This window comes from Echinops telfairi, unplaced genomic scaffold, assembly GCF_000313985.2.
Source record: "Echinops telfairi isolate 266 unplaced genomic scaffold, ASM31398v2 ScPeMD7_31;HRSCAF=116, whole genome shotgun sequence".
Classification (NCBI taxonomy): domain Eukaryota; kingdom Metazoa; phylum Chordata; class Mammalia; order Afrosoricida; family Tenrecidae; genus Echinops; species Echinops telfairi.
In genome coordinates this window covers 59928670-59956168 of record NW_022103928.1, presented here as the reverse complement: position 1 = coordinate 59956168, position 27499 = coordinate 59928670, and the positions used below count along the sequence as shown (strand labels likewise).

Genomic DNA, 27499 nt, shown 5'->3' with positions numbered 1-27499 from the left:
GACTGGGTTATGTATGTAATACAATAACATTGTGGGGAAAATGTATCTAAATCTGTATTTGCATAAGAAAGAAATGTCTGGCCGCATATCTACCAATGTAACCAGTGATCACAGAAACCGCCAGTTTCTTTCTGTTGTGCATAAAGGCGCAATGAGACCACTATGCTGATGGCACCTAGCAACAGTGTACTCCCAAGTTAGCCGTGGCCCTCCGGAAGAGAAGGGCTAACTTTCACACGAAAGCTAAGTTAGATTGGGTTTCAGTCATGTCACTGTGTAACTCAAAGAAACTCCATTTCCTCTTTTTTTTCTCATTGCATCTTTCTCTTGTGTCAACAGATAATTATAACATCCACCTCCCGGTGCTGTGATGGAGAGACGTGACATAATAAGAATTGATCACTCCTGATCAAAGTAGGCTCAGACCAATACAGGAATCAGGAAAGGCGATCCGGAAGGAGGAGGCACGCGCCTGCACCTTGGGAAACTTGGCAAGGCTTGGCTTCGCTTTATTTTGGTTCCTGGCTGTCTTTTCTGAACATCTAATAGCCATCTATCTATTTATCCAAAGTCTGCAGCGAGGGCGGAAAGGAGATCTAGTGACGCATTGGTTACGCGACCCGATAGGCGGAAACCGCCGGCCTCTACGCGGGAGAAAGACGGCGCTTTCCCCTCCACTAGCCAGTTACAGCCTCGGACCGCTGGGGGCGCCACCAGTCGGCGGGACCCGACGGCACTGGGGTTTTGCATTCGTTGTTTGCGCTCTGGGACCACGGACAGCGGCGCTCCGGCTCCCTCGGACTACAACTCCCGGCAGGCTCCGCGCACGCATCTGCCACGTCGCCTGCTGATGGCGCGATAGGCAGCGCGGGGAATTTCGAGTGGCAGTGCAGCGCTGGAGGCGGGCGAGTGGCCGACCCCCCAGGCCCCCTGGAAGCGATCATGGACACGCTGGCCGAGCCCCGATGGCCCCCGGCCTTGGGCGTCATGAAGGTGGGTGCTTTGGAACGGGGAGGGGCACCCAGGCGTCCGCGAGCGCCGGACCCACGAGCGGGAAGGGTGAGTTGGCGGGCCGGGCCTGGGTTCTCGGCTTCGCGCCGCCTCCTGCTGCCCCCGCGCCTCTGGGCCTCAGTGTCCCCCCCAGACGTGGCGGGGCCGGCTTTGTTCTGTCGGGCGAGTTGAGGTCGACTGTCCGCTGGGAGCTGGTGTTCGGTGGTTCGGTGGTTGGAAACAGGCGTTAGGAACAGTGACAGCGGCGATGATAGCCCGCCCTTTCCAAGAGGGACTTTGTGCCGAGCAGTTTGTAAACTCTCCCCGTCCTTTAGTGGAGTATTTCCCAAACTGACACCAAGTAACATCCACGTCCCCTTACTCTCTCTAGGCTTAGCGCTGGGTTGTGCTAGCATACGCCCTCATTCCTCGTTCCTAAACCTCTGGAACGATTGCTAATCCCAGGCTCCGCACGACCCCAATGCCATCGAATCTGTTCCAACGCACCGCGACTCCGGGGTTTCCAAGCAGAGTCCTTGCAGCCACCTGACAGCGCCACTAGGGCTACTTCCAAAAACCCAACCCAACCCAACCCACTGCCTTCAATCCAGTTGATGGCGACGCTGTAGGACAAGGTAGATCTGTCCGAGAGTGTAACAGTAACCGTTTGCGGGAGTACAACCCCCCCCTTCCCGCGGAGCAGTTGGTGGTTTCTAACTGCTGGATCGCAGCCCAAGTTATAACCACTAGGCCACCAGGACTCCAATGACCACTATTCCGCCAGGGACCCCCTTGTTAGCCTTTCATAAACAATTTCATTACAATAGCATTTACTTTTATGGCTACTCCTTTTGATAAGGCATGCCAGTTTCTGTTGACCGTAGTGATTAACTCCTACGCATAGTGGGCTGGGCATAGTGGGCTACCAGTGGGGCCGAACTGCTAGGTTGGGGGTTTGAAATCACCAGCTGCTCTGCAGGAGAAAGATGAAGTCTTCTGTTCCTGTAAACTTCAGTTTAGAGCCTTGGAAACCCTTAGGGACGCTATAGGGTTGCCATGAGTTGGAATGGATGGGACGGCTATGAGCAGTTTGCTAAAGCGCACTTTGGATTTGCTGTGAGGATTGGGATGGAAAGCCTTTTTTCTTTTCCACTTTTGGGATGGTGGGCGGGTCACGTTCTTGTACGCTTCTTTTCTTTATAAACTGAGGATAATGCTATCTGTCCCACTGACTTGTAAGGCTGAGGACAAACTGGGGGGACTGGGGAGGCTCACTTTGCCCCCTAGCATCCAGTGTTATCTATAGTGTTTGGGAACTCAGACATCCTGATCTGATGCATGGCATCAAGTAGCAGGGTTTTGATTGATGGGGTGTTAGCACCAAGGTGCAGTGGAGAGTAGCCTAAATGTTAAACTCCCGTGGTCCTGGGTTAAATCAGGACTCTGCTTCCTGCTAACTGTATAGAGTGAACCCTCGCCACTTCGTGCTTTGACTTCCGCGGCTTCACTCTATCGCGGTTTTTGCGTAACAGCACCCACTGCCTACACCCGCTCCTTCAGAGGAAAAAGACGGCGACCCACCTGTAGAGTACATCCCTTAAGTCATTTCATAGGCTATTGATTACAGTATTTGTAAGAACTATGTATAATAATACTGTATGTGAAATATGTAATACTGTAAACTAGATGCCATAAATAATATAATAAATGATAATTGTAATGTCCAAAATGTTTTACTGTATTTTCCCTTTTTCGTTTAATAAATTGGGTAATACGAGTGTAATGGTGACTAAAGGGTGTTTTTTCATGTCCTCTATGCTCTAACTACGAAAATATTTGATTTACAAATAAGGAATCCTACTTCGCGGAATTTCATTTATCACGGTAGGGTCTAGAACCGATTAACCGCGATAAACGAGGGTTCACTGTATAACCTTCAGTCGGTGATTTAGCATCTCTGAGCCTCAACTTCCTCAGCTCAAACTGGAGACAAAAGTCAACGGTTGGTATTCATGTTGTTAGCTGCCTTCCGCTACTTCCATCTCCTGGCTCCTCTGTGCACAAGGGGCTGGCCGGGGACCCACCTGTTGCTATGATCACATCCATTGTCTGGTTTCCAGAAGTAGATTACCAGGCCTTTCCTTTTAGTCCAGCGGTTCTCAGCCTGTGGGTCGCGGCCCCTTTGGGGGTCGAACAACCCTTTCACAGGGGTTGCCCAATTCATAACAGTAGCAAAATGACAGTGATGAAGTTGCAACAAAAATAATGTTATGGTTGGGGGTCACCACCACACGAGGAACTGTATGAAAGGGTTGCGGCATGAGGAAGGTTGAGAACCACTGTCTAAGTCTGTCTTTCTTGCGAGTGTGGAAGGTCACTGGGATCTGTTCGGCATTAGAACAACATGCAAAGTTCCCTGACAGACGGGCTCTGTGGGTAGGGGTAGTACCTAGATCCCTCATTGGGAAGGCGAACCACCGTTGAGCCCCAGGCTCTCCAACAGTTGATCGAGTTGATTAAATGAGTTGGTGAATGTGGGTAGGGGTGCTCTTAAGTTTGCTCATCATCCTGAACATAGTGCATGGCACCTCAATAGGTGCTTAACGATGAGTGACATCTTAGCAAAGATGTCGCTTTGAGGACTAAGGTGTACTTGACCCACGCCGTGGTACTTTCATTCACCCCTGGTAAGCACGTGAAACTGGACAATGAATAAGGCAGACTGGAGAAGAACTGATGCGTTCGGCTTATGGTGTTGGCAAGGAAGATTGACAGTACAGTACTGTGGACTCCCAGAAGAACAACTGAATCTGTCTTGGGAGAAGTACAGCCAGAGTGTTCCTTAGAAGCGAGTTGTCAAAACTTTGTCTCATGTATTTTGGACGGCTCATCAGGAGAGACCCGTCCCAGGAAAAGGACACCCGTTCTTGGTAAAGAAGAAGACCAAGGAAGACGGGGGAGACCCTCAATGAGTCGCTCCAACAGTGGGCTCAGAGGTAACACTTGAAATAGTGGTTCTCAACCTGTGGGTCGCGACCCCTTTTGTGGGGTTAAAGGGAAGAAGGAACCCCACAAAGCATCACAGGTTCGGTAGGCGCAATTGTACAGCGATAATAAGTAGAGATTATAGTAAAGTCATAGAGATCATGAGAGTTAAAGGATGGAGTCAAGTAATGGAGTCAGGCGCAATTCATGGTAGCATAGCTCACCTCAGCCCGGCTTGATGGTCCTCGTGGAGGGGGCTTAGCCGTCAGAGAAGAAGCCGCTGCTTCGTCCCCCTTAGTCACCTTCTCCAGCCACCCTCCCGAGAACTTGGGAGCCTCATTATTTATTGCTAACCACGCATCATATCACTTTAGGGGGACCTGATTACAGAGTCATACATCACAGAAAGGGGCAATACATTTCATTCTTGAACAAGTTTGATCATTCTGGTGTCTCATACAATAAAGCAGACAATTACTATTCTGGGAGGCATGCAAGTCCCCTGATAGCAGACAATAACCTGAGTCACCGGGAGGGGTAGTGACATGGGCAATACAATCAATAGGAGGGGGATGACCTAGGGGTGTGCCCACATTTGTTGTGGGAATAAACAGTGGTGTCTGTTTGATCTAGACAGCTGATAATGGCTACCTAACCTTGGTCATCCTTGGGCAGGTTTGCCCTCTCTGGTATCTCCTGCAAGTAAACAGACCACCATTATCCTTATTAGAAGGGAGTGGGTCTTATTTAGGGTGAGTCAGACTAATAGTCTTAGCCACTATAGATGGCTGATGTTAAGGAGAATAACCTCTGACCTACTTTCGCTGCCTAAAGAACAGTCATTCTCAAGTAGCTAAGTCTGGTATATATTTTGGGGAGACAACTTAAGAGAAATCCTTCTGTTCCTCACACCCTTTGGGGGTTTGAAGGACCCTTTCATAGGGGTTAGCCGATTCATAACAGTAGCAAAATGACAGTGATGAAGTAGCCATGAAAATGTTATGGTTGGGGGTCACCGCCATATGAGGAACTGTATTACAGGGTCACGGCACTGGGAAGGGGAGAACCGCTGGACTGGAGCAAGCTGCGGGCCTGGCGTGTCTTGTTCGGTTGTACAAGCTGACTTGATGGCACCTAACAACAGCAGCAACGACTTGTTTATGGCTGGAGGTGTCTGCAGTGTTTGAGAATTTAATCAAGATCTCTGTTGGTGTAGCACTGAGTGCTTTGTGCTCTTCCTTTTGCTTTGTATTTACTGTTTGAAGGTTGAATTCATTCAAGAAGGCAAAAGAAATCTGTGACCGCTCCATCTACCAGCATTGTAGATTTAAGCCTAGTTTATGTTTCCACATTTCCACTGAGTCCCCTAGTGGTATTTTCTATGTCTCCTCTGGCTTTATGTACATTACAAAAGGACACAAATACACACGACCCAGGGGACCCTGGTGGCATAGAGCTGACTGTAAGATCAGCATTTTGGATCAAGCCGCTGCTCCACGGGAGAGATGAAGCTTTCTACTCCCGTGAAGAGTTACAGGCTCCGAAACCCCCAGGGGCAGTTCTGCTCGGTCTGAATTGACCCCATGGCAGGGGCTGAGTGAGACTTGCACTTGTACACACCGCTGCCAGGCTTGACAGATCGTCCACTTGTCACTAGCCTCGGCCTGGCGTGCTCCTTGCTCCACTGTGTGGAGGGGGTGGAACGTACTGTCGTGTAAGGTGGTACAGAAAGCAGCACTGCAAGTTCTTTCATTTTAGTCCTGATTTGGAGAATGCCCACGAGTAGTGCCCGCATTGGATACAAGGGTCCTCGTTCCCATAGTAAGGGTTTTAAGTAGACCAGCTAATGTTTGGTTTTGATAGCCTTGGGTTTGGTTCTGAACCTGTGGCGTGGCTGATATCTCTCACCCCGACTGACTGTGGGCCAGTGGATGGGGTGGAGAAAGAGGCCCGGTGAGAGCAGGGGAGCATGCGGGAGTGGGGCAGGGATGGAGCAGGCCAGGTGCAAGGGGCTGACACTAGGGCATGGGACCTGCGCGGCATCAGCCGAACCTCGTCAAGGGGGGTTGGGGAAACCGAGGTCTGAACGAATGAGGCCCTTTTCCATTTGTGCAGCTTCTCTGGGGTTAATTTTTGACTTTGCACTTTGGAAAAAGAAGTATTAAATGGAGAAAGCCTGTGTGGCAGGTGTTCTCCTCATTGTCTATTTCTGACATGAATATGTGCATTTGTACCTTTCAGAAACTAGATGACTTGCTGCGATGTGGGATTTGCTTTGAATATTTCAACATTGCCATGATGATTCCCCAATGCTCACATAACTGTAAGTGTGTTCCTTCTGGGAGTTCCGTAAAATGGTGACTTTGTTGTTGTTGTTTTTAAACATAAGGTACTGTTCATTTAACACCATAGATACGTGCATACTGTGATTTCCGAGGTTTTCGGTACCTACCTAGCTTATCTGAAAGGAGCCCTGGTGGCACTGCGGGTTAAGCAAGGGGCTGCTCATAGAAAGGTTGGCGGCTCAGACCGTCAGCTGCTGTGACCGAGAGAGACTTGACGGTGTCGCGTCTCGGGTACCCCACGCCGCAGGCCCAGCTGTTCACGAGGCTTGCACCGAGCCGGGAGTGATGAAGGCAGTCAAGGTTTTGGTGACTTGCCAACTTTCATTGTTCGTGTCGAAATCACACGCAGAAAGGTCACCCCAGGAGAGAGTGTGGAGAAGGTCCCCATCACCTTGACCAACTTGTAGTCACTCTGCGTCGGAAACGCCTCCCCTGCATTTTGAATTCATTCATAAACGTTCCTGCTGGCCCAGGCTGCTGGGGCCCGAGTGTTGATGCGGCCCCACAGGAAACCACGCAGCCTCAGACAGTAGGCACCGCTGCTGCAGCGATGGCTGCTCTGACAGGAACCTCACAACCCAACGGGTTAGGGAGAAGCCACAGAAGACTGTGGGCCGGCATTGGTGGTACCTCTGGGTTGCCCCTCGATTGGTGGGTCCTCTGCTGTGGACCCATAGATGAGGTCCTGTCCTGTCCTGGGTGGCATGGGGGCGCCCAAGGTTGGGCGGAGCGTCCAGGAGCAGTGCAGCGGGCAGGGACAGTGGGTGTCTCAGGAAAGCTGCCACTGACTCGTCTCCTGTCGCGGGAAGGCTGCAGGGTAGCGACTAGAATGGGGGCTGGTACAGAGACTCCAGGGTTGGAGGTTGGTGGTGGCCCCGGGGTTCCCGGGGAAGTAGGGGCTGAGAGGGAGTGAGGTGCCAATAGGGGGCTTTTATTTGCCAAGTATTTCAGAGGTTGAACCTGAGAATCTTTGTTTTTATCAAGCATTTCTAAGGTAGAACCGCAGCTCCCTAGTGGGAGAATTCTCCGACCGAAGGTCTTTCCAGGTGTTTTATCACTTGTGTGATGCAGGAAAGACACACCAACTGAAAGTTGGATCTTTCTCGACGACTCTAGTACTTACACACGTTTTACTCGCCCACGTGAGGTCTTTATTAGCCTCTGGGGCAGCCTGTCATGGCTCAGGAGCTGGCCACTAAGTTCCTGGAGTTACCTAGGACCATGACATCCCTTGCCCTCTATGTCCTCTATGGATGCTTCTTAGCAAGGCAAAGCAAATCAAGTCAGATTAGGAAATGTGCTTTCAGTCGATCATAGCTTTGATGTGAAAGCACTGTGATAGCGTAGTAAGAGGGTGGCTGGTGGCAGCGTGGACTGACTAAATTGCCCAGCAGCTCCTCAAATGGAAAAATGTCACGGGGAGTTGCTCCCTCAGAAGATGGTTGTGACAATTCAGCATGCAGAGTTCTGTGCCGGGACACTGTTGTTAGTGGCCCGCTAGGTGGTCCCGATGATGACCTCACGGACACAGAGTTCTGCTCTTCATTGGGAGGGCTATGGCCTTCCAGAAATGCATTACTCACATATAGCAAGGTGTCCTGCTTCGAATCTGATTTGTCAGAGATTATCCAAAAGCACTTTGACCCTTGCACATGTGTCCTAAGACTAATGAGCATTGTGTTAGACCGGGTTGACTAGAGAAACAAATCCAGGGACACTCATATATGTATAAGAAAGAGCTTTATATCAAGGAGTAATTATATCTCAAACAAACATGCCAACCCAGTCCAGTCCATAAGGCCGATATTAGTCTATAAATCCCTCTTCACTCATGAAACCACATGCAAAGATGCTGAATGCAGGAACATCACTGGCCAGTAGGTGCAAAGTCTCGTGGCTCCAATGGTGACGGCGGCATCACAGGGCTCTGGTGGCTCCGAGTGTGGCTGTCAACAGGAAGGGGGGGAAGGCAGAGAGTTGGGGGGGCCCCCAGACCCTCCTTATGAGGTGGCTACCCCCACAAGGAGACAGCATCAGGCTGTGACTTGATTGACAGGCTAGCCTCCACCCTCCACCCTGTTAATCAAGCGGATGTGAAATTATGTAACCACTGCAAGCACCCTGTACTACTGTAAATGGCACAATCCGGGCTGAGGAAAGGTAGATAGTGACGAGCCCCACTCATCCATGAGCTGATCAGTGTTTGGGCGGCCTGGGGGCCCACAGGGTCATGACACTATTTTCTCTCATCCGTGTATGTTTGAACAGAAATATGATGGACAGGGAGGAAGAGAGGTTTTCCTTTGAGGGAAAACAAATGAAAACACAAAAGCATGATCATCATAGTCCCTCTTTCCTTCCAGGATCTGAATTTAGTACAAAGAATGTGCTAAGACACATCCTCATTGCACTGTGACAAAGCACAGCACGCTGTTCAACTGACAGACAGAACTCCCGCAGGAGAACCCTTCCGCACCACTGCTGGGATGTGGTTCTCTTGAGCTGATCCTAGGGATCGTTTTGCTGTTTGCAGTTCTCACCGTTCCAATGAATTCATCACTATGCATTGACTCTTCAATACATGACAGCCAGTTGCCATCCCGTGGTAACATCAGCCCTTCGGCTAAAACGGAAAGCCAGCCACTCATGTGCTAGCCGACCTCTGGGAGTTTGTTTATACTGTACACAGTAAGGGGAGGTAAGAGGGGAAGACAAAAAAAAAAAAAAGAGGGGAAGACAGACAGAGTAGGGGAAAACGCGACGGGCTAAACTTCTCAATGTGAGCAGTCTCCTCCGTGATGCTCACTGAGAAGATGACCTGAGATAGAGTCCCAAAGAATGTGGAGGACCAGACCACCTGGCTCTGGGGAAACTAGGTCACCAAGCAGTGCCGGCAAATACAGTCTGTGGTCAGAGGGTGGTCAGCAGGTGAGAAACAGTGGCCAGAGCTGGTTGCGCCGGCGGGAACGTGGGCTCTGAAGGCAGGGAGAACGTTGGGCTGTGTGGGGACCACATCTGTAGCCATTGATTCAGTTTTGGAGTTTTTTCCTCCCTCCTTTTGGAAGATCACATTTCCCTGTATCTTTGCATGGCTGGGAAATTCATTGGGTGCTTCCCACGGTAGCTTTCATAGCTTGGAGCGTCTGGGTTTTGTCCTTCTTGGAGGGCTGGACTTTGTGTGAGAGGCAGTTAAGTTAATCGTGGATCAGACTGCTCCTGTCAAGCCTGTTGGAGCAGGCTACTGTCGGGTTAATTTTCTCTTATACTAAGGTGTGTCTGACCCTCTGGGACTTCTACTGAACCCCTTCCACGAGGTCTCTTCAGTCTGGCTGGTGGAAATTGGAACACTTCGTGGCCACGTGTGACTTTTCTAATCATTCTTTTCTTGGGTGTTGTCCTTTGACCGCATGGCTTTTCACTCTATGTATGCATAGATTTCCATTCACCCAGGGAATCCCACAGGCCTCTATCCCAATTTCTGCTGATCCTTCTGTAGGTAGGAGTCCTGGGGGCCGTAACTGCAGGGCTGTGGTTCAAGCCCACCAGCAGCTTTGTGGGAGAAGGAGGTGGCCCTCTGTTCCGGAAGGATGACTGGGCCCTAGAGGGTCGCTGTGAGAAGATGCATTGGGCTCAGGGCACTGGGTTAGGTTGGTTGGAGGCGTTCTTTATGGACCTTCCCTTTCGGGGACTTGGCCCTGCACGCTCTTGTTAAGGAGACGTGAGTTGGCGTCTCCTCGTGGCAGGGAGTTAATTAGCTGAGTTTCCTTACCTTCTGACGCCCCTGACTTCTGTTTCACGGCCCTCCCTGTGGTGAAGCGTATACATTTCCTCTAGGCAGAATGTTTGGGCTGGTAGAACTCCCCCTATTTCTGCCTGATGTCGCTGCATATTTTTTCTAGGCATTTTAATTGTTTACAGCCGGATAAGAAGTCTGGGCCCTGTTATTACTTCCTCAGGGACAAAAGTGGAAACTCTATGGATTTTCATTACATTATTTTGGGGCGCGCTTTCTTTTCATGAATTCTGCTTGATAGCTAAAAACTTCATCTTTCCGTCCACTTTTTTCTCTGTTTGCTTTGGCATGCACAGCTGTTGCTGCCGCCGCCGAGCTGTTAAGGGGAAGTGGGTGGCGCACTCTGGCAATACTGATTGCTGACGGGAGCAGCGTTCGCTCCCAGGGTGTGGTGGACCTTTTCTTCTTCATGACCAGCACCAAGCCCCGGTTGTTAGAGATGTCCGCGGGTCGGCAAGGCGGTTAGAACGACACCTAGCCGTCAGAGCGTCCACCAAAGCCGCGTCTCCAGATCCCTGAGCACGGGGACTGGGGATGAAGGGTTCTGCCGACTGATTCCCGTTTCTGAAATGTTGCTTTGTCCTTCTTGGAGGGCTGGACTTTGTGTGAGAGGCAGTTAAGTTAATCGTGGATCAGACTGCTCCTGTCAAGCTTGTTGGAGCAGGCTACTGTCGGGTTAATTTTCTCTTATACTAAGGTGTGTCTGACCCTCTGGGACTTCTACTGAACCCCCATGCCTTCCACGAGGTCTCTTCAGTCTGGCTGGTGGAAATTGAAGCTTTTAATTTAAAAGCTTCATTGTGATTTGGGTGGGAATTGACACATCACATTTGTTTCCCCTTTCACGTCGATACACGTCTTTGTTTTTGACATAGTTGCAATCCCCACTTCCCATTTCCTCCTTGGCTTTCCCGTGTCTGGTTGTTCTTTGATCCGTACTTCTTCCTGCCCTCGGAGCTTGTGGTCACTTTATAGGTCTCTCTCTCTCTCTCTCTCTCTCTCTCTCTCTCTCTCTCTCTCTCTCATTTCACTAGGAGCCCTGGTGGTGCATGGCGTAGTGGCTATGCCTTGGTTGCTAACCACAAAGGATATAGTAGTTCAAAACCACCAGTCACTCCGAGGGAGAGAGATGAGGCTTTCTACTCCTGTGAAAAGTTCCAGTCTCAGAAACCCATGGGGCCAGTTCTACCCTGTGAGCCCGTGTTTTGTCTGGCTGGAAGCTGATCCCTGGGGGTGGGTTCACTTCCTGTTTGAGGAGCGTCTAAGGGGCATAGACCGGGCGGTGCCATCAGTCTCCATTAAAGGAGTAATTCTGGTCTTTTAAAAATGGTTTTGGATTTTGTTTGACCTTTTTCTCCAACTCTGTCCAGGCCCTTGTGACCTTGATGGGTGGTGGTAGCCAGGCACCTTCTTGTTCTTCTGTGGAGGCTGTCATTCTTGTAGTCTGTCAGTCAGTCCTTTGCACTGGTTGCTTCTTGAGCCTTTTATTTTCTTCCCTGTCCTTTGCTCCGGATGGGGAGAGACTGATAGTTGCATCTCCGATGGCTACTCACGAGCTGCTAAGATCCCAGTCCTCCGTAACCACCAGAGTGTAGAACACTGTCTCTGTGGACTGGAATGCTGATTGACCCTCATGTCTACCAGGTGTGTGGTCCTTAGGCTATGGCTGAGGACTTTTCATATTTCTGTCCTGCTTTAGAGCATGAGTCTTTGTCCAATTAGCCTTTCCTGGGAAAACTTTTGGAGACACCAGCATTAATTCTTGGACTACCTTTTGGACCTCCTTTCGTAATGCCTCTCCTGAAGCGCCAGCTTTGGGAGTCCTCTGGGTCCTTGTCTCTGGCTTCAGCTGCCTCTCCTGGACCTAGTCGCCGGTGTAACAAGTTACACAATTTGAGAAGACCTGGCTCACAGGTGTATCATCAAAACGTTGTATCATCAAAACGTTGGGTCAGAAGAGTCTTTGACAATAGCTATCAGCTCAGACTTAGACCAAAGATTTTCTGTCCCTTCTACTGGACCCGCAGCCAGCGAAGGCTGTCTGAGCCCCCAAGGCACTAAAGGGGTGTCAACTCAGAGTCCAGCGCACCTCTGGAATGTGCAGGCAGTTGTGCTACCAGAGAACTTGAGGCCACAGAGGATGCAGAGGACCACGTTTTTCTCTTAAAGAATCCAACAACGCTGCCCGACCTTTTGCTAGGGGTTGTTTCGACTGCTTAGCAATGTTTTCTTGAGCTGAAGTGAGAATACTCATGTGCTGCCTGCTTGATTCCCAAGACCAGCGAAAATCACTTTGCACAGCTTTGGAGCCTTGTTGGTGTAGTGGTTACAGGTTGGGCTGCTAACCACAAGGTCAAAACCACCAGCCGCTCCACAGGAGAAAGACGCGGCTTTCTACTCCCCTAAAGAGTGACAGTTTTGGAAGCCCACAGGGACAGTTGTACCCCGTCCTGTAGGGTCGCTCTGAGTTGGCATTGACTCTATGGCAGGGAGTTTGGTTTTTTAGTTTTTCTCATGATTTTGTCTTATGTTATCCACTCTCATGTCAAGTTGATTGATCAACGTTGCCAAAAGTACCATCTAGGCCACCAAAGGGCATCCTTTCCTTTGGTGAAATCATGCCGTCTGTCTACGTATCATACCAAATCCGGTTTGCCAGCAAGGTGGCAGATGTTCCCAGGAGCAGATTGTTGACCTTACTTTTCTTTTGACCATTTCCCATCCGGAGATTAAAATGGAAAGAACGAAGGCTTTACAACACATCTCTGTTTTCCAGGTTTTCTCTGGGTCACAAAAGACATGAGTGGGCAATGCTGTGGGGTTTGGACAGTATTGGACTTGAACCAGTGTCTCCCGGCCGGGAATCTGCCTGCGGATGGCAGGCAGCCTAACACTCTTCTAGGCTGTTTCTTGACCACCTTTTCCTAACGTAGGAGTCTTCAATGCTGGTGATGAGTGCGGCTGCCACCCTAGTGGTTTTTCCTGGTCAACCAGTGCCTGAGATATTTTGGCTTACAGTGATCCAGAGCTCTGAAAATAGATTTATCTCTTCTGTCAAACACCTATTCTGGACACAGCACTGCAGTTCACCAAAAAAAGAGTAACTCACTCACTCTTTAAATCCAAAGATCAAGCAGAAAATGGGGGGCAAATTTTAAAAAATCAAAACAATCCGTTTTCTAAGTAAAATGTCAAACACAACATAGAGAAAAGCCTGAAAAAGAACAAGAGAGAATAAGGGAAGGCGTGTTTCCCAAGAGCACTTATCCATCCAAGGGGTGTGGAGCCACTGAAGGGACCTGGGATGCGTGTCCCTGGGGCCCGGAAGATAGGCCTTTCCTTGCAGGCTTCCACCTGCAGTCAAGGTCTCCTTAGGATTGGCGGGGTCCAGGATGTTCCACTCACACCTACTCGAAAGACTTATCTTAGGGGACGATGTCCGTAAAGTTAGAATAGTATGGGCAACACATTTTTCTTGGCATATGCAGCCAAAAGAGACACCTGCGAAATGGAAGGGCACGCCTTGAAAGCTAAGTCTGTCCAAGGCTGAAGACCATTCAACACTGACCGTCTGTGTCAAAGTTACAGAAAAACTGTAGGGGCTTCAGTCCTTGCAAAGATGTGCTATGTACTCTTGGTTGCTCAAAAGATCACGGATACAGGTTTACAGGAACAGCCGCCAGAAGGGCCTTGGTCTTGCGCTTTCCCTTCACCAAGGGAGTCACTGTCTACTCTAGTGGTGGTTTCCCCGGCCACCTCTCCCGTCTCTGGTCACCACCAAAGAATGTTGCATTCTGGGTCAAAACCCTTTCCTGACCTTTTCTAACAGTGCTCTAGGAGAATGTGTGTTCTTCTGTGATTGATGTATTTCACCAGCGTCGTGTCTCCAGGTCCGTCCGTGGCATGAGATGCTTTGCAGAGGCGCTATTTGTAACAAGCCGTGTGGGATTCCAGCGGTGGGCGGTTAGCCTGTAGCTTATTCCTTCTTTCACCCATGGCCCTGAACTTGTCTGCGTCGTTTTGCTCTCCAGAATCCTGCTGCGATGATCGTGGGTGTGCGTTTATCTGTTCATATGACGGCTCCTCTTTCTGTAGGACATATACTTAGTAGTGGGATTCTTGGATATGATGGTGGATTTACCAAGTTACATCATTTTCTCCTGTTTGGCTCACTTTTTGTTTTTAATACTGGAGTAATCTACGTCTCTCCGGTTATTAAAGTTTGAGTGGGATGTGTTGGCAGAATGCAGGTCAATGAAATTGATCCAAATTTATGCTGTTAAAGATGGGCCCGTGATCATTCTTTTCCTTTTGCAGTCTTTTGTCCCTGAAAACAAATCAAGGCTAGTGTGGGTGTTAAAAGGAATTTAATTTTAAGGGGCATATGAACGGTTCTGTTCACCAGCCTTTGGTAAACCAAGGTCAGTGTAAGATTGATTGGGCCGATAATCACTGTTTCTCATCGCCTGCATCCTCCTGAGGCGGCCCGGAGCAGAGACTGGAGAGGAGAGAACTGCACGCGGAGAAGGGACACTTGGTTCTGAGTGACATTCCAGACATTCTCCAGGGCTGGTCTGTCGGTGTCCAGAAATCATCCCCTTCTCGCCGAACTTGCCCCTTGGCACCAGAACTCATGGCCCAGGCTCGCTCTCACTCTTCTCCAGTTCTTTTCACACTGACTGACTGGTCCGTTCTGAACTGGACACCCCAGAATTCTTTTATGGTTCATTTTCTCATAAAAATCCTTATGATTGTATAGGAAAAACAGTGGTTTAAGTTTTAGAAATTTGCTTTTGACTGGATGAGAGACACGTTTGACCCATAAAGACTGCGGGTAAGAGTACCCTGTTTGATCTTAGTGGTGCCTGTTGTTGCCCACCCCCCTCGCTCTCCCCTGATGGGGTCCCTGGTGGCAGAGTAGTGTTCTGTGTGGGGCCACTCAATGCAAGGTCAGCATTTCAAAACCACAGCCTCTCTGTGAGAGAAAGACGGGGCTTTCTGCTCCCCGTTTCAGAAACCCACAGAGGCCGTTCTCCTCTGCCCTGCGGACAGCGGAGTGGGCATCAGCTCAACGGCAGTGACCTTGAGTCTGTGACCTCTCTCCTCACCCAACCCCCAGATGGCGGGTGTTTCCATGACTCCACTCTTTACTCCTCTGTTTTCCTCCCACACCTTTCTCTGTTCACACATCTCATTGAGGAGGTCTCCGGTGGAAAAACAAGCTTCACCAGTAATTTAAATAAATCCTCCCAGGAGTCCATGGATTTGAAAGTCTTGACCGGCTTCATTTTGACTGGGGATAAGTTGGGTTGGCGCACATAGCCGGCCAGTGCACACTTGGTCCCAGACCTGTGAGTTGTCTGCGAGTCAGTTTCCTGTCCTGGTGACCCCACATGCAGGGGAGAGCCTCTCAATAGGGGTTTCGAGGGCGTAAAGATTTGGAATCCAATTGCTGCGTCTGTCTCCCAAGGTACTTCTGGGTGGCTCTACAACAGTGGTTCTCAACTTCCCTAATATAGTTCCTTATGTTGTGGTGATCCCCTCAACCATAAAATTATGTTTGTTGCTACTTCATCACTGTCATTTTGCTACTGTTATGAATCAGGCGACCTCTGTGAAAGGGCCGTGCGACCCCCAAGGGGTCGTGGCCCACAGGTTGAGAACTGCTGAAATAACATCAACCTGTCAGCTAGTACTCACGGACTTAACCATTTGCGCCACCAGGTGACTCCTGGTCTCGCCCAACCAAATCACTGCCATCAGGTCAATCCTGACTCATCGACCCTACAGGACAGGGTGGAACTGAACTGCCCCCTTTGCATTCCTGCGACTGCAACTCTTTACAAGTCCTCTTGTAAAGCCTCATCTTTCTCCCACGGAGCACCTGGTAGTTTCAAACTGCTAACCTTGCAGTCTGCAGCCCAGGATAACCCACTGTGCCACCAGGGCCCCTTGGTAGTAGCCTAGGAGACTGAAATTAAGCCCAGGTCTTGCTCTATTGAAGACTGGTTCTCCATTTTCTAAAACAAATGAGAACTATTTAAAATAATCCGTATATTACAGTGTTCAGAGCTTGGGCCCTGCCGCCTGGATTTGAATTCGGTCTCTATCACCTGTTAGCTCTGTGATAGTGGGTGAGTCCTGCGTGTCAGTTTCCCACTTGTCACCCCAGAGTTGGTGTAAAGATCAAAAGAACCCCATACACACACAGTAAGTGCACAGCGTTGGCTTGGATCGTAGTAAATGGCTGTGACCCCAAACCGACAATTTGACTATTGCTCAGTCTAATAGCAACAACTGGCACTGGTTTACAAAAAAAAGATGTTGTAGAATCGGAATGAAAGGTTATGGCCCTTACTTCCCAAACCCATTGGATCAGTATGACCTGGGCTAGAGTTGGGGCAACTGAACGGGGAACCATCTCTCCAGCTGATTCGCACGAGCACCCGGTTGGAGGAGGATTGACTTGCAGGACTGCCCAGGAGACAGCCCAGCCGGACAGCGAGGAGAATAACATTCCTTGATAGACAAGGAAATGAGTTTTCATTCTGAAGCTGCTACTAAACGAACTCTATGACCATCAACGCAAGACTTATTGGACCTCGGGCTCTCATTTCTAAACTGAGGTTCTTTAAAACATGTTTTTGGTCGGGGGTGAGGGGGGAATTTGAGCTGAGTTATATTTTGAGGGATTCATCTCATTGTGTGTTTTAATCATCTTTGGTTTCCTTCGTGATTAAAAAGCCACGCTCAAACGGACCCCCTAAGATGTTTTTGTAATTCTCGTTTGCCTTTCCCTCGTGCTGCCGCCCAGGTTTTGGGGGACGGTGGGATGTCAAGTGTGCTCAGACTCACTGCGACCCTGTGCCTCCCAGGGGGGGTATTGGCAGGTGCTGGGCCACGCTCGTGGTCGTCCTGTGTTTGGGGCCTTTGTGGCAGCCACTGGGCGAGCCCAGCTCCTTGAGGACCCAGGACCTTCCTCTTTTTTTTTGCTGATCTGTTGAAAGCCTTTTCTAGGGACTGGTCCCACTGGATGACATGCCTTAAGTACATGAGCTGAAACTCACCCCTCTTGCTTCTAAGAAGGATCTGGGGGTATGTCTTGCAGTTGGGAAAAACAGAATATCCAGATCCACTCCTCGTGCGCGGGAAGGGAGAGGAAATCCCCTGGGCTGGTCCTGAGGAGACTGGGGTGGACCGAATGGCACCCGCCCTGCAGCCTTGGACAAGTCCCACTCGCCAGGTCATCAGTGTGTCTTTGCTCACGTAGGAGCCTCTTTTAGAGTTGTGTTCATTGACAGCTTCAAGGTCACATCTCCTTTCCTGCCCTCCTTATTAATTTTCATTCCTAAAAGAACTTACCCATTTCATGCTGCCCAAGGGAGGCTGGCAGCAATTATTCATGTCCTGTCTGTCTGTCCCTGAAGTCAGGCCGTCTCCTCTTATTAATTATACCGACGAACCCTTTCGGATAAGGCCCCGCTACTAAACTGGCCTTGGGCAAGTGGTAAGTTAGCTGCCAGCAAGGTCCCAGGTTGGAGTCCTGGGTGGTGCCACTGGGAAGACTGAGGTTTGAATCTGCCAGGAGGCACCTTGGGAGAAAAAGTCCTGCTGTCTGCAGGAAAAAAAAATCAGCCATCAGCCACCCTGCAGAGCACAGTTTGCCTCTGACAAGATGTGAACTTGGCCAGTTGGAATCCGCTCAAAGGGAACTGAAGAGACCGTCCTGTGAGCCGCCGCCCTGGGTTTTTTAGTTTTGACCGGAGTTCCTTTCCTGCTGCCTGGGGCATGGAGAATGGAGGTGGTCAAATTTCCGCTTTCCACCACCCATCCACGCGATGCTAAATTGTATCGTGATTGTTTGTTTGCTAGTCTGGCCCTCGCTACTTTGTAGCTTTTGGATGTCAAGAACTTTCCCTTTTTATGCCTTCTTTTCAGCGCCTGTCATGAAATGCTTTTCCGGTGTCGAGTGGTCAACCTAATTTACATGGTTAAACAAACCAACCAACAAAATCCACTGCCGTCCGGTCGTCCGATCGATTCCAGCTCCTAGCGATCCTCCAGGACAGAGTAGATCTGCTCCTGAGGGCTTCCAAGACTGGATCTTAACGGGGCAGACAGCAGACAGCCTCCTCGTCTTTCTCCCCGGGTGCAGAGCTTAACCCATGGTGCCACCAGAGCTCCTGATGCACAGGGTTACCCAAATCCCCAAACCAAATGCAATGCAATTCATGGCAGCTCCCGCTAGGGCTTCCGAGGCTAAATCCACGTGGGATCCGCAGCCTCCTCTTTCTCCTGTGGGGGGGCTGGTGACCAGCAGCCCAGTGCCTGACGGCAGCCCCAGAGCCCCGTACTGTTTCTTCACGCATGTCTATCTCATGTTTCAAGATGTACGTGTGAAATGTTAGGCAGTGGCGCTGTCTGAGGCATGTGTGGAGAATACCCAGCACAGGCCTGGCGTGTGTGTTTTCTGCATTTTGTAGACACAGGATACAGAGATGGATGCATGTTGCCTGTGAGGCTGTGACGTCCTAGTGACTCATGATGAGCCCACCTTTGGTATATTTTAAAAGGATGCGCCTTGTCTAAAGAGAGGTCTGCCCTTTGTCCGGGGATTCTGTGAAGTCGTCGCTAAGGCGCTCCTTTGTTCATCTGGGGGGCTGCCAGATCCCAACAGCGTGCTTAAGGGGGTGGTTTTGGGTCAAACAGCTTGAATTCTTGAGGAGCTAGAATCAACTTGGGTACAGGTAGTCACCTACATGATTCCAAACCCAAACTCACTGCCATGGAGTTGATGTCAACTCACGTAGCGACCCCATCACAACAGAAGGACCCTTCCGGGCCTGTGCCGTCCTCCATTGTCCCCAGGCTTGTTGCAACCGCCATGTCAATCGTCTCATCCAGGGTCCTTTGCGACGCCCTCCACTTTTCCAAACACGATGTCCTTCTTCGGGGACTGGTCTCCTGACAACACGTCCAAAGAATGTCAGGTGAAGTCCTGCCATTCTTGCCTCTAAGGAGCCTACTTCTTCTAAAACAAATTGGTTTGTCCTTTCAGCAGTTCATGTTACTTTCAATATTCCTCTCCAGCACCACAGTTCAAATGCATTGACTATTCTCTGGTCTTCTTTATTCAGTGTCCAACTTTCACATGCACATGAGGCAATTGAAAATACCCTGGAAACGCCCTAGTCCTCAAAGTAGCATCCTTGCATTTCAGCACTGAAGAGGTCTTGTGCTGCAGATTTACCCAATGCAGTGCCTCTCTTGATCTCTTACTGTTGCTTTCATGAGCATTGATTATGGATCCAAGTAAGACAAAAATTCTTGACAACTTCCACCTTTTTTCCATTTATGGTGATGTTACCGGTTGGTTCTGTTGGGTCTTCTGTACATTGAGTTGTGATCCACACTGAAGGCGACAGTCCTTGCCCTTCATCAGCAAGCACTTCAAGTCCTCCTCACGTTCAGCCAGCGAGATCATGTCATCTGCAGAGCTCAGGTTGTTAAGAAGCCTTTCTCCAATCCTGATGTCACCTTCTTCTTCATCTAAGCCAGCTTTCCCAATGCTTTGCTCAGCACACAGATTGAATCTGTACAGTGAGAGGCTTCAACCCTGTTACACACCTTTTCTGATTTTAAACCAGGCAATATCCTTTGATCTGTTTGCACAGCTGCCTCTTGATCCATGTCCAAGTTCTACAGGAGTACCACCAAGTGTTCTGGAATTCCCATTCATCTCAATCCATAGTTTGTTATGATCCACACAGTCAACTGCCTTGGCGTAGTTAATGAAACACAAGTGAACACCTTTCTAGTATTGTCTGCTTTGAGCCAAGATCCATCGGACATCAGCAGTGCTATGTATCCCTTGTTCCACGTCCTCTTCTGAATCTGCCCTGAACCTGTGGCAGCTCCCTGTCAATGTGCTGCTGGAACTGATGTTGGACGATCTTAAGCAAACATACACTTGCGTGTGATATCAATCATATAGTTCTATAATGTGAGCATTCTGTTGGCTCACCTTCTTTGGAACGGACACAAATATGGATCTCTTCCTGTCAGTTGGCCATCCTCCACATTTTCTGGCAGAGATGAGTGCCTGCTTCCAGGGCTTCCTCAGCTTGCTGAAACATTTCAGTGGGTACTCCACCAATTCCTAGACCCTTGTTTCTGGCTAATGCTCCCCTGACAGCTTGAACCTCTTCCTTCAGCACCACTGGCTCTTGCTCGTATGCCACCTCCTGAGCTGGTGGTACAGTTCTTTTCGGTACAGTGACTCTGCGTCCTTTATTCTTTCCACCTTCTTTTGGTGTTTCCTGCACCGGTGAATATTTTGCCCATAGAAACTTTCACTATTGCAGCTTGAGGCTTGGTTTTCCCTTAGTTCTTTCCGCTTAAGCTCTGCTGACTTGTGTTCTTGTCTTTTGATTTTCTAATTCTAGTTCGTGCACACTTCATGATAATATTTGGCTTTGTCTATCAGGACTGCCCTTTGAGATTTTCTGTTCAGCTTGTTGACTTTATAGTTTTTTCCACTTGCTTTAGCTGCTCTGTGATTAACAGCAAGTTTCGGAGTCTCTTCTGACATCTACTTTGGGTTTGGTTTTTTTCTCTCTCTTTCTTTCCTGTCTTTTTAATGCCCTCTGCTTTCTTCATGAATGATAGTCTTGATGTCCTCCCGCAGCTCATTGGGTCTCCTGTTATTTGTGTTCAGTGCATCAACTCTGATCTTGAGATCTTCTCTAAGTCAGATGGGCTAGACACAAGGTTGTATTTGGGCTCTCATGGACTTGTTTCAGTTTTCTTCAGCTTTATCCTGAACTTAAATATGAGTGATTGATAGTGGGTTCCACAGTGGGTTCCTGGCCTGGTTTTAGCTGGTGATACTGAGCTTCTCAGTGTCTCTATCTCCTGCGACAGATAGAGACAATTTGATTTCTGTGTGTTCCATCTGAAGAAGTCCAGGTGGATAGTCACCTTGTGTGTTGTCGTAAAAAGGTATTTGCTATGAAAAAGAGTTGGTTTGGCAAAATTCTATCATGTGATCTCCAGCTTCAATGTTATCATCCAGTCCAGAGGACAGGGTAGAACTTCCCCTGTGAGTTTCGAGACTGTAACTGTTTCTGGGAGTAGAAAGCCCCATCTGTCTTCCATGGAGAGGCTTGTGGTTTCGAACTGCTGACCTTGCAGTTAGCTGCCCCCAGGGCTTCTCACTTGTGAGACACAGCCCCAACGAAGACCAGGGGCTCCAGGGCTGGTATGAGCGTCCCCATTTGGAGGTAGACGTTTTTTAGAATTTCTTTTTGCATGCATACTCTTGCCAGTCCATCTCAGGAGAGTCACGCTACGCTGAGTCCATGGCGAGAGCACAGTAGGAAGCTCTGTCCAGAGTCCCCTCCTGGACTCTCCCTCACCTTTTTCCTGGCCTGAATTTTAATCTGGTCACTTAACTGTCGTAAACGGTAACGATGATCCTTTTTAGTGGGTCCTGCTAGTGAGTGATTGACCCGAAGGCTGTCTTGGAGACTCCCAGCCTTGCAATTGATATCAGAAGCCACGTGGTGGGGAGAATCCCCTGGGCGGGTGGGTGGCAGCAGAGGGTGGTCTCGTGTGGGCGGTGAGGCCTGTGTTCTCTAAGCGGTTTATATTTTCCCCTCCTCAAGATGGTCTTAGTTACATTTGTAAAATGTCAATAGACGTACTAGAAATCGAGATGATCATGGCTGATCTGAGATGGGTGGAAATGTACCAGGACTTTGAAATTGGCCTAAGTTAAAGGGCCTTTATTAAAAATACTGATGTTCATCAGATTTGATTAGAAATCAGATTCCTGTATTATTAACATGCCTCAATTAATTTATTATGTTGTGTTTGTGTTTTTGCAGACTGTTCTCTCTGTATCAGAAAATTTCTGTCCTATAAAACTCAATGCCCAACTTGCTGTGTGGTGAGTTTTTCTTTCCTCATTTTGCTGAGCTTCCTACTGTTGGCACATACAGAAAGGAGACCCTGGGTGCTTCTAGCGGCGGCTATGAACTGCCAGGTCAGGGGGTTGAGTCCACCCCCAGACGCCTGGGAAGAATGGCCGGCAGTCTTCCGAGGCTCCATCCCCTGAGGACCCTGCCGACACAGGTCTCCTCTGGGCTCACCTGAGGCAGCACCTGCTCAACAACACCTGGACCCCAAGACCCAGAAACCTGTGGGAAGATGAGTCGATACTAAGTTACGCTGTGAAGAAGACAGGGCCGGAGGGACCTCTATAGCACCTCGAAGGAAAACTAGGCTTGTTCAGTTTTTCAGTACGGTTTCTGGTAGCCTACATGTGTTTGAAGGGGTGGCAGTGTGGTGAGTTCTGAGTTGGGCTGTAAAGCACAAGGCCAGCAGTTTGAACTCACCAGCTGCTCTGGGGGAGAAAGAGGAGGCGTTCCACTCCTGTGAGGGTTCACCATGTGGAACCCCCAGGGGCAGTGCTCCTCTGTCCTGTGGGGTCACCGTGAGTCAGAGCAGACTCAGTGGCAGTGAGGGACATGTCTTTTGGGAATGTAGCCCTCTTTAAATTTTATGAGCATGTTTATATGACTCCTAATTTTGTATCATTTCTCTTCTCTGGTGAGGGGTCTGGGAGAAAGTATAATGCAGTCAGTCGGATGTTCTTTTGTAAAGTGCTGGTGTGAGTATTTGTACAGCAGACAAAGACTCCTGACCCTTGGCTGAACGCAGTGTATGTCCACCCCCACCCCCACTTGCCTTTGTCCTCCTAACAGCCCTGCAGGGGACGCCCCAGGCAGACTTTCTTAGGGTTTTCCAGTGTGGGTAGTATTTGGAATAGGTGAAAAGGGAGTTCGAAAGCAAATGAGAATAAAGAAAAAGAGAAGGGGGCAGTGAGGGCAAATATAAAGAATATAAGGATTCCTTAAAGGGTGAGCTTGGGCAATGGTATTCGCGAGTCATTGGACTTCCCTGACTGATTTCCTCCGGATGTAAGAAATGGTGCCATTGGCTTCTGGGTCAGACTTCTCCGTCCCTGTGCTGCATGCCCTCTTCAAGATAGAAATGGTGCCAGTTGTGCCAAGTGAAAACCAGCCTGGTTTTTAAACTCTTCAAACACCTAAAACTCACTTGTACGTCACTACTTCAAAGGACATCTCCTTTGTGCTCTTCCGGAGAAGTACCGGGGAAAGCGGTGCTGCCTGGGCAGACGGGTTCCTGCCCGAGCCCGGTTCTGGGTCAGGATGTGCAGGGTGCCTCGGCGGCGGCGGCGGCAGCTGTTTTTCAGGCTTCCCGGCAGCCTGCTCAGCCCTCGGATCAGGAGGAGATAAATGAGCATGCCTTTGAGGTTCTGGGAGACTTAGTGGATGAAGAATTCCGGGAGGATGGGTCGTTCATCTTTAAGAACAAGGCTCTCAGAAGTTAATTACTGTTTGTGACCTTTCTCTATCGTCTTTTCCTTCTTTTTCTAGACCGTCACAGAGCCGGACCTGAAAAACAACCGCGTATTAGATGAACTGGTAAAAAGTTTGAATTTTGCACGGTATGATTTAATTTTGTGACTAACCCTTAACAGACTGACTGTTTAACTGTGCCCCGTCTTTACTCTGTGATGCAGGGTGGCTTAATTTGAGGGTAAAAGAAGGAATCTGACAAATGCTAGTCAGGTTCTTATCCTTGTTGGAAAACAATTACGAGTTAAAAATGCAAACTTGAGCACTTTGGGTGGGCGCCTCAAAATAAGGAGTCAAAAAACCTCCAGACTCATTCTGTAGGTTTTCTCCTCCGGCCCTAAGGAGCCTTGTTCCTGTCATTGACTAATGATATCTAGGAACCAAGACCTGGCACTCTGCACGGTTATTGGGACTGGGGTATTGTGGCAGCTAAGCCCTCTCTTTGGACAGAGCTGGACAACAGACATAGGTAACCATGTGTGTCTGTGGATCCATGCATGCACACCCATCTCACATTGCTTCCGTGTGTTATATGCTAATCTATTCATTCTCATTCTTTTTGCTCAGTGTACACCAGGGGCTTGAAAGTTCATGGGAAAATGAAATGAAAAGATAATGGAATTTCCCCCACTATCTTGAAGTCCACTTGTATATTGTAAAATATACCCCATGAAGTATGCCGTCCCTCATATTTATGAAGCTCAGAAATGGAGCATTACTTCTTAACTGACCAATGTATGGCGACGAAAGTGAGCATGGTCACCCCAAGCCACAGACAAGCATGTTTTACCACGTATATGTCGAAATAAAAAAACCCAACTCACTGCCATCGAGTCGTTGCTGACTCATCGTGACTCCCTCTGGGTGTCCGAGGCTGTCACTGTTGATGGGAGTAGAAAGCCCAGTTTTCTTCCATGGAGCTGCTGGTGGATTCGAACTGCTGACCATATAGATCGCAGCCCCAGCCTAACCACTGCACCAGTGTAGAAACATCCTTGTTCAACCTACATATATTCATGGTTCTGCTCCTCGTCTCTTGCCTGTTAGATGCACCCACACATCTGCTGGTAGAGCACCGTGATTGCCGGCTGGGTGCCCACAGCATCTCCCACTGGTGCCTTTCTCTTGCATCCCTCCCTCCCCTGCCTTGCCTGCCTCGCTCCGTTTTGCGGGCCTTCCCCTTCCTGTCTGTTACCTTCCCCTTCCCCACGGTGACGAGTCTGCCGTCATTAGCCTGGACTGGCTTCGCGTTGAAGGCATCGGTTTCCCTCTTTGTCTTTTGCCCCCGATGAGTAGAAGCCAATACATGCCCTCCTCATTTATTGACACGGTTAGGTCTCGAAGAGCAGGTGATGGTGTGAAAGTGGGTCTTATTGGAAGCTGAGGAGGACCACGTCCGATCATAAAATGGAGGATGAGGACACATCATTCCCGACCCCCAGGTGGCATCTCTACATAAATGCCGCCCCCCGAGAATCTCGATCATCACAGCCCGGGTTTCTCTCCCCTCACACTTCAGTGGTGGCTCAGGCTGCATGTGTCCCTAACACAGAGAACAGACAGTGCGACTTTTACTATTACAGCAACTCTGCAATGTCGGTGAACAAGGGAGTCAATAAATGAGTCACTGTAGCTGTATCTTACTTAGATGGCGGCTTGCAGACACTGCTCCCCCAACTAGGAGGTAGACCACTAACTACGGACCCCAAAATGCCAGAGTGAGCACATGAAACTGTGGTCCCAAGACTTTAATCCCATGAAACCAATTCCACAAAGTGTCTGCTTATGTCTGGGAAGTAGCCATCGCTGTGACCTCTACTGGCAGCCCTGGTGGTGCTGGGGTTCCTCGTTTGGTTGTGATCCGAAAGGTCAGCAGTTCAAAACCGCCAGCTGCTCTGTGCGAGAAAGGGCTTTCTACTCGGTACAGAGTAAACACTCTGTGAAACTTTCTCCTCCCGTAAACAGTCTCAGAAACTCCCAGGGCCAGTTCTGTCCCTTCCTGGAGTCGCTGTAAGTCTGTGGCTCTGGTGTCCGTGCCTTCTGACACTGCTGCACGACAGAACAAAATGCTGGCTGCCCGGTTCTGCTCCGTGCTCACAGTTGTTAGGCTGAGCCAACGTGACAGCCACGGTGTCAGGCCTTCTCGTTGAGGAGCTGCCCCTCGCCCACTGACCCGCTACTTCACTAAGCGTGATGTCCTTCGCCAGGGACTGGCTTCTCTTGATCCTATATCCAAACTACGGACGCAAAATCTGGCCAGCCCCTCTTCTTCGGAGCATGTTAGCCGTACTTCTTCCAAATTAGATTCATTTGTTCTTTGGCCAGACCATGGTATAGTTGCTAGTCTTTGCCAGCACCGTAATGCCAGGGCATCTGCTCTTCCACCTCAGTCATTGTTCAGCTTGGTGGTGGAAGATACTGTGGTCTGGGGCAGGTGCGCCATAGCCTCCAAAGTGGGGTCTTTGCTTTTTAACACTGTGAAGAGGTCTTTTGCAGCAGAGTCGCCCGAATGCACAATCATTTATTTCTTCACTGCTGCTTCCCATAAGCATTGATGGTGCACCCAAGTAAAGGCAAATCTTTGACAACTTCAGTCTTTTCTCTATTTATTATGGTGTTGCTTATTATTATTATTATTAGGGCTTGTTGTTGTCATGTATTTACCGAAACACCTGTCTACTCAAATTAACCAAGCCAAACCCACAGTCGTTGAGTGAATTCCTACTCACGTCCACCCTCTGTAGGGTTTCGCAGGCTGTAAATCTCTATGGAAACAAATAACCTCTTCCTGCTCCCAGGGAGCAGCTAGTGGGTTTCAACCATCCACCTCGTGGTTAGCAGTGTACTGTTTATGTGGCTGTGCCACCAGGACTTGTACATACCCCTACAGAGTCATCTGTACTTGTCCTTGTATATAGATGTATAAACCTCCCTTCAGACACGTGTGCGTGATTATACCTATGTCACCACACTTTCCCCCTGTTGTATTTTTGCTTGCCTCCCCTGTTTGTTGTAGAGGAGGGCTGTTGCAGAATTGTTAGTAGAACTTCTCCTATTCTTGTATCTCGGTGCCACTCTGGACCACTGGCCACGTTGCAGGCTGTGTGCACTTCACTGACATTTGGCATTGCTTTTCCCATGGCCAAACATCACAATCACCTGCTGTCGAAAGAATGATTTCCCCTTCCCGTAATCCGATCACTTAATCCCTGCTCGCCAGCACTAATGGAAGACGGTTTCTGCATGCATGCCTCTTCCCTATTCTTGTCTTTTTATACAAGTGATTTCTTCCTTTTGTGATTGACTGACTTACTCAGCAGAATGTCTTCTCCATCCATTCATGCTATTAGATGCTGTTTGCATGGAATTTACTGGATTGTGTGATTTTTCTCAGAGACAATGAAACTCTATCCCGAGGTGCTGGTGCTGAAGGTACAGCTGCCCTTCTAGGAAAAGGGTGTTATCTAGAAGGGCGTTATTGCAAATAACAGCATCTGTTTGTCCAAGGGAAGTGATCCGTATCTTTGGATTCACAGACATAAGCAATTTACAGAGAAGCCTTGGAGTGGTTGAGCACACTCCTGCCACCCCCCCCCCACCCCCCCACCCCCCGTCCCCCCATAGTAACGGAATACAGTATCTCATTATCCATTGTGATGAGCGTGGTGGGGTGAGAAGCCTTCTTTGTAGCTGTGATGTATGCATTTGATCGTTTGCTTCTCTGCTTGGGTTTTTGGAATCGCCATTCTCACTAGTGATAGCCTTAGGGTGCGCATTTCCTGGACACCGTGGGACGACTTTCATCTGCAAAATGAGTTGGGGTGAACTTTCAAGGTTTTCATCGCTTCTCTGAACTTTGCTCAAGATTTATGAGGGAGGTGGTTGAGCCTTAGGACTTCAACGTAAGATGTTAGTATTTACTGCTTGCCAACGTCATTCCT

At 49.2% G+C, this 27499-nt stretch overlaps 1 protein-coding gene across 2 annotated transcripts in view; it reads left to right on the top strand.

The window, feature by feature from the left end:
• Positions 1-942: 942 nt before the first annotated feature.
• The window catches only part of RAD18 (RAD18 E3 ubiquitin protein ligase), a 92192-nt gene continuing 65635 nt past the window's right edge, over positions 943-27499 (top strand). Inside the window, exons 1-4 of one of the 2 annotated variants that reach the window (XM_004702264.2) lie at positions 943-993; positions 6217-6298; positions 22002-22063; positions 23577-23647. In XM_004702264.2, the coding sequence (XP_004702321.2) occupies positions 943-993; positions 6217-6298; positions 22002-22063; positions 23577-23647 (266 nt within the window). Of the gene's footprint in view, positions 994-6216; positions 6299-22001; positions 22064-23576; positions 23648-27499 lie in introns of those variants that run through there. The other variant, XM_045289977.1, reaches the window with a different exon arrangement.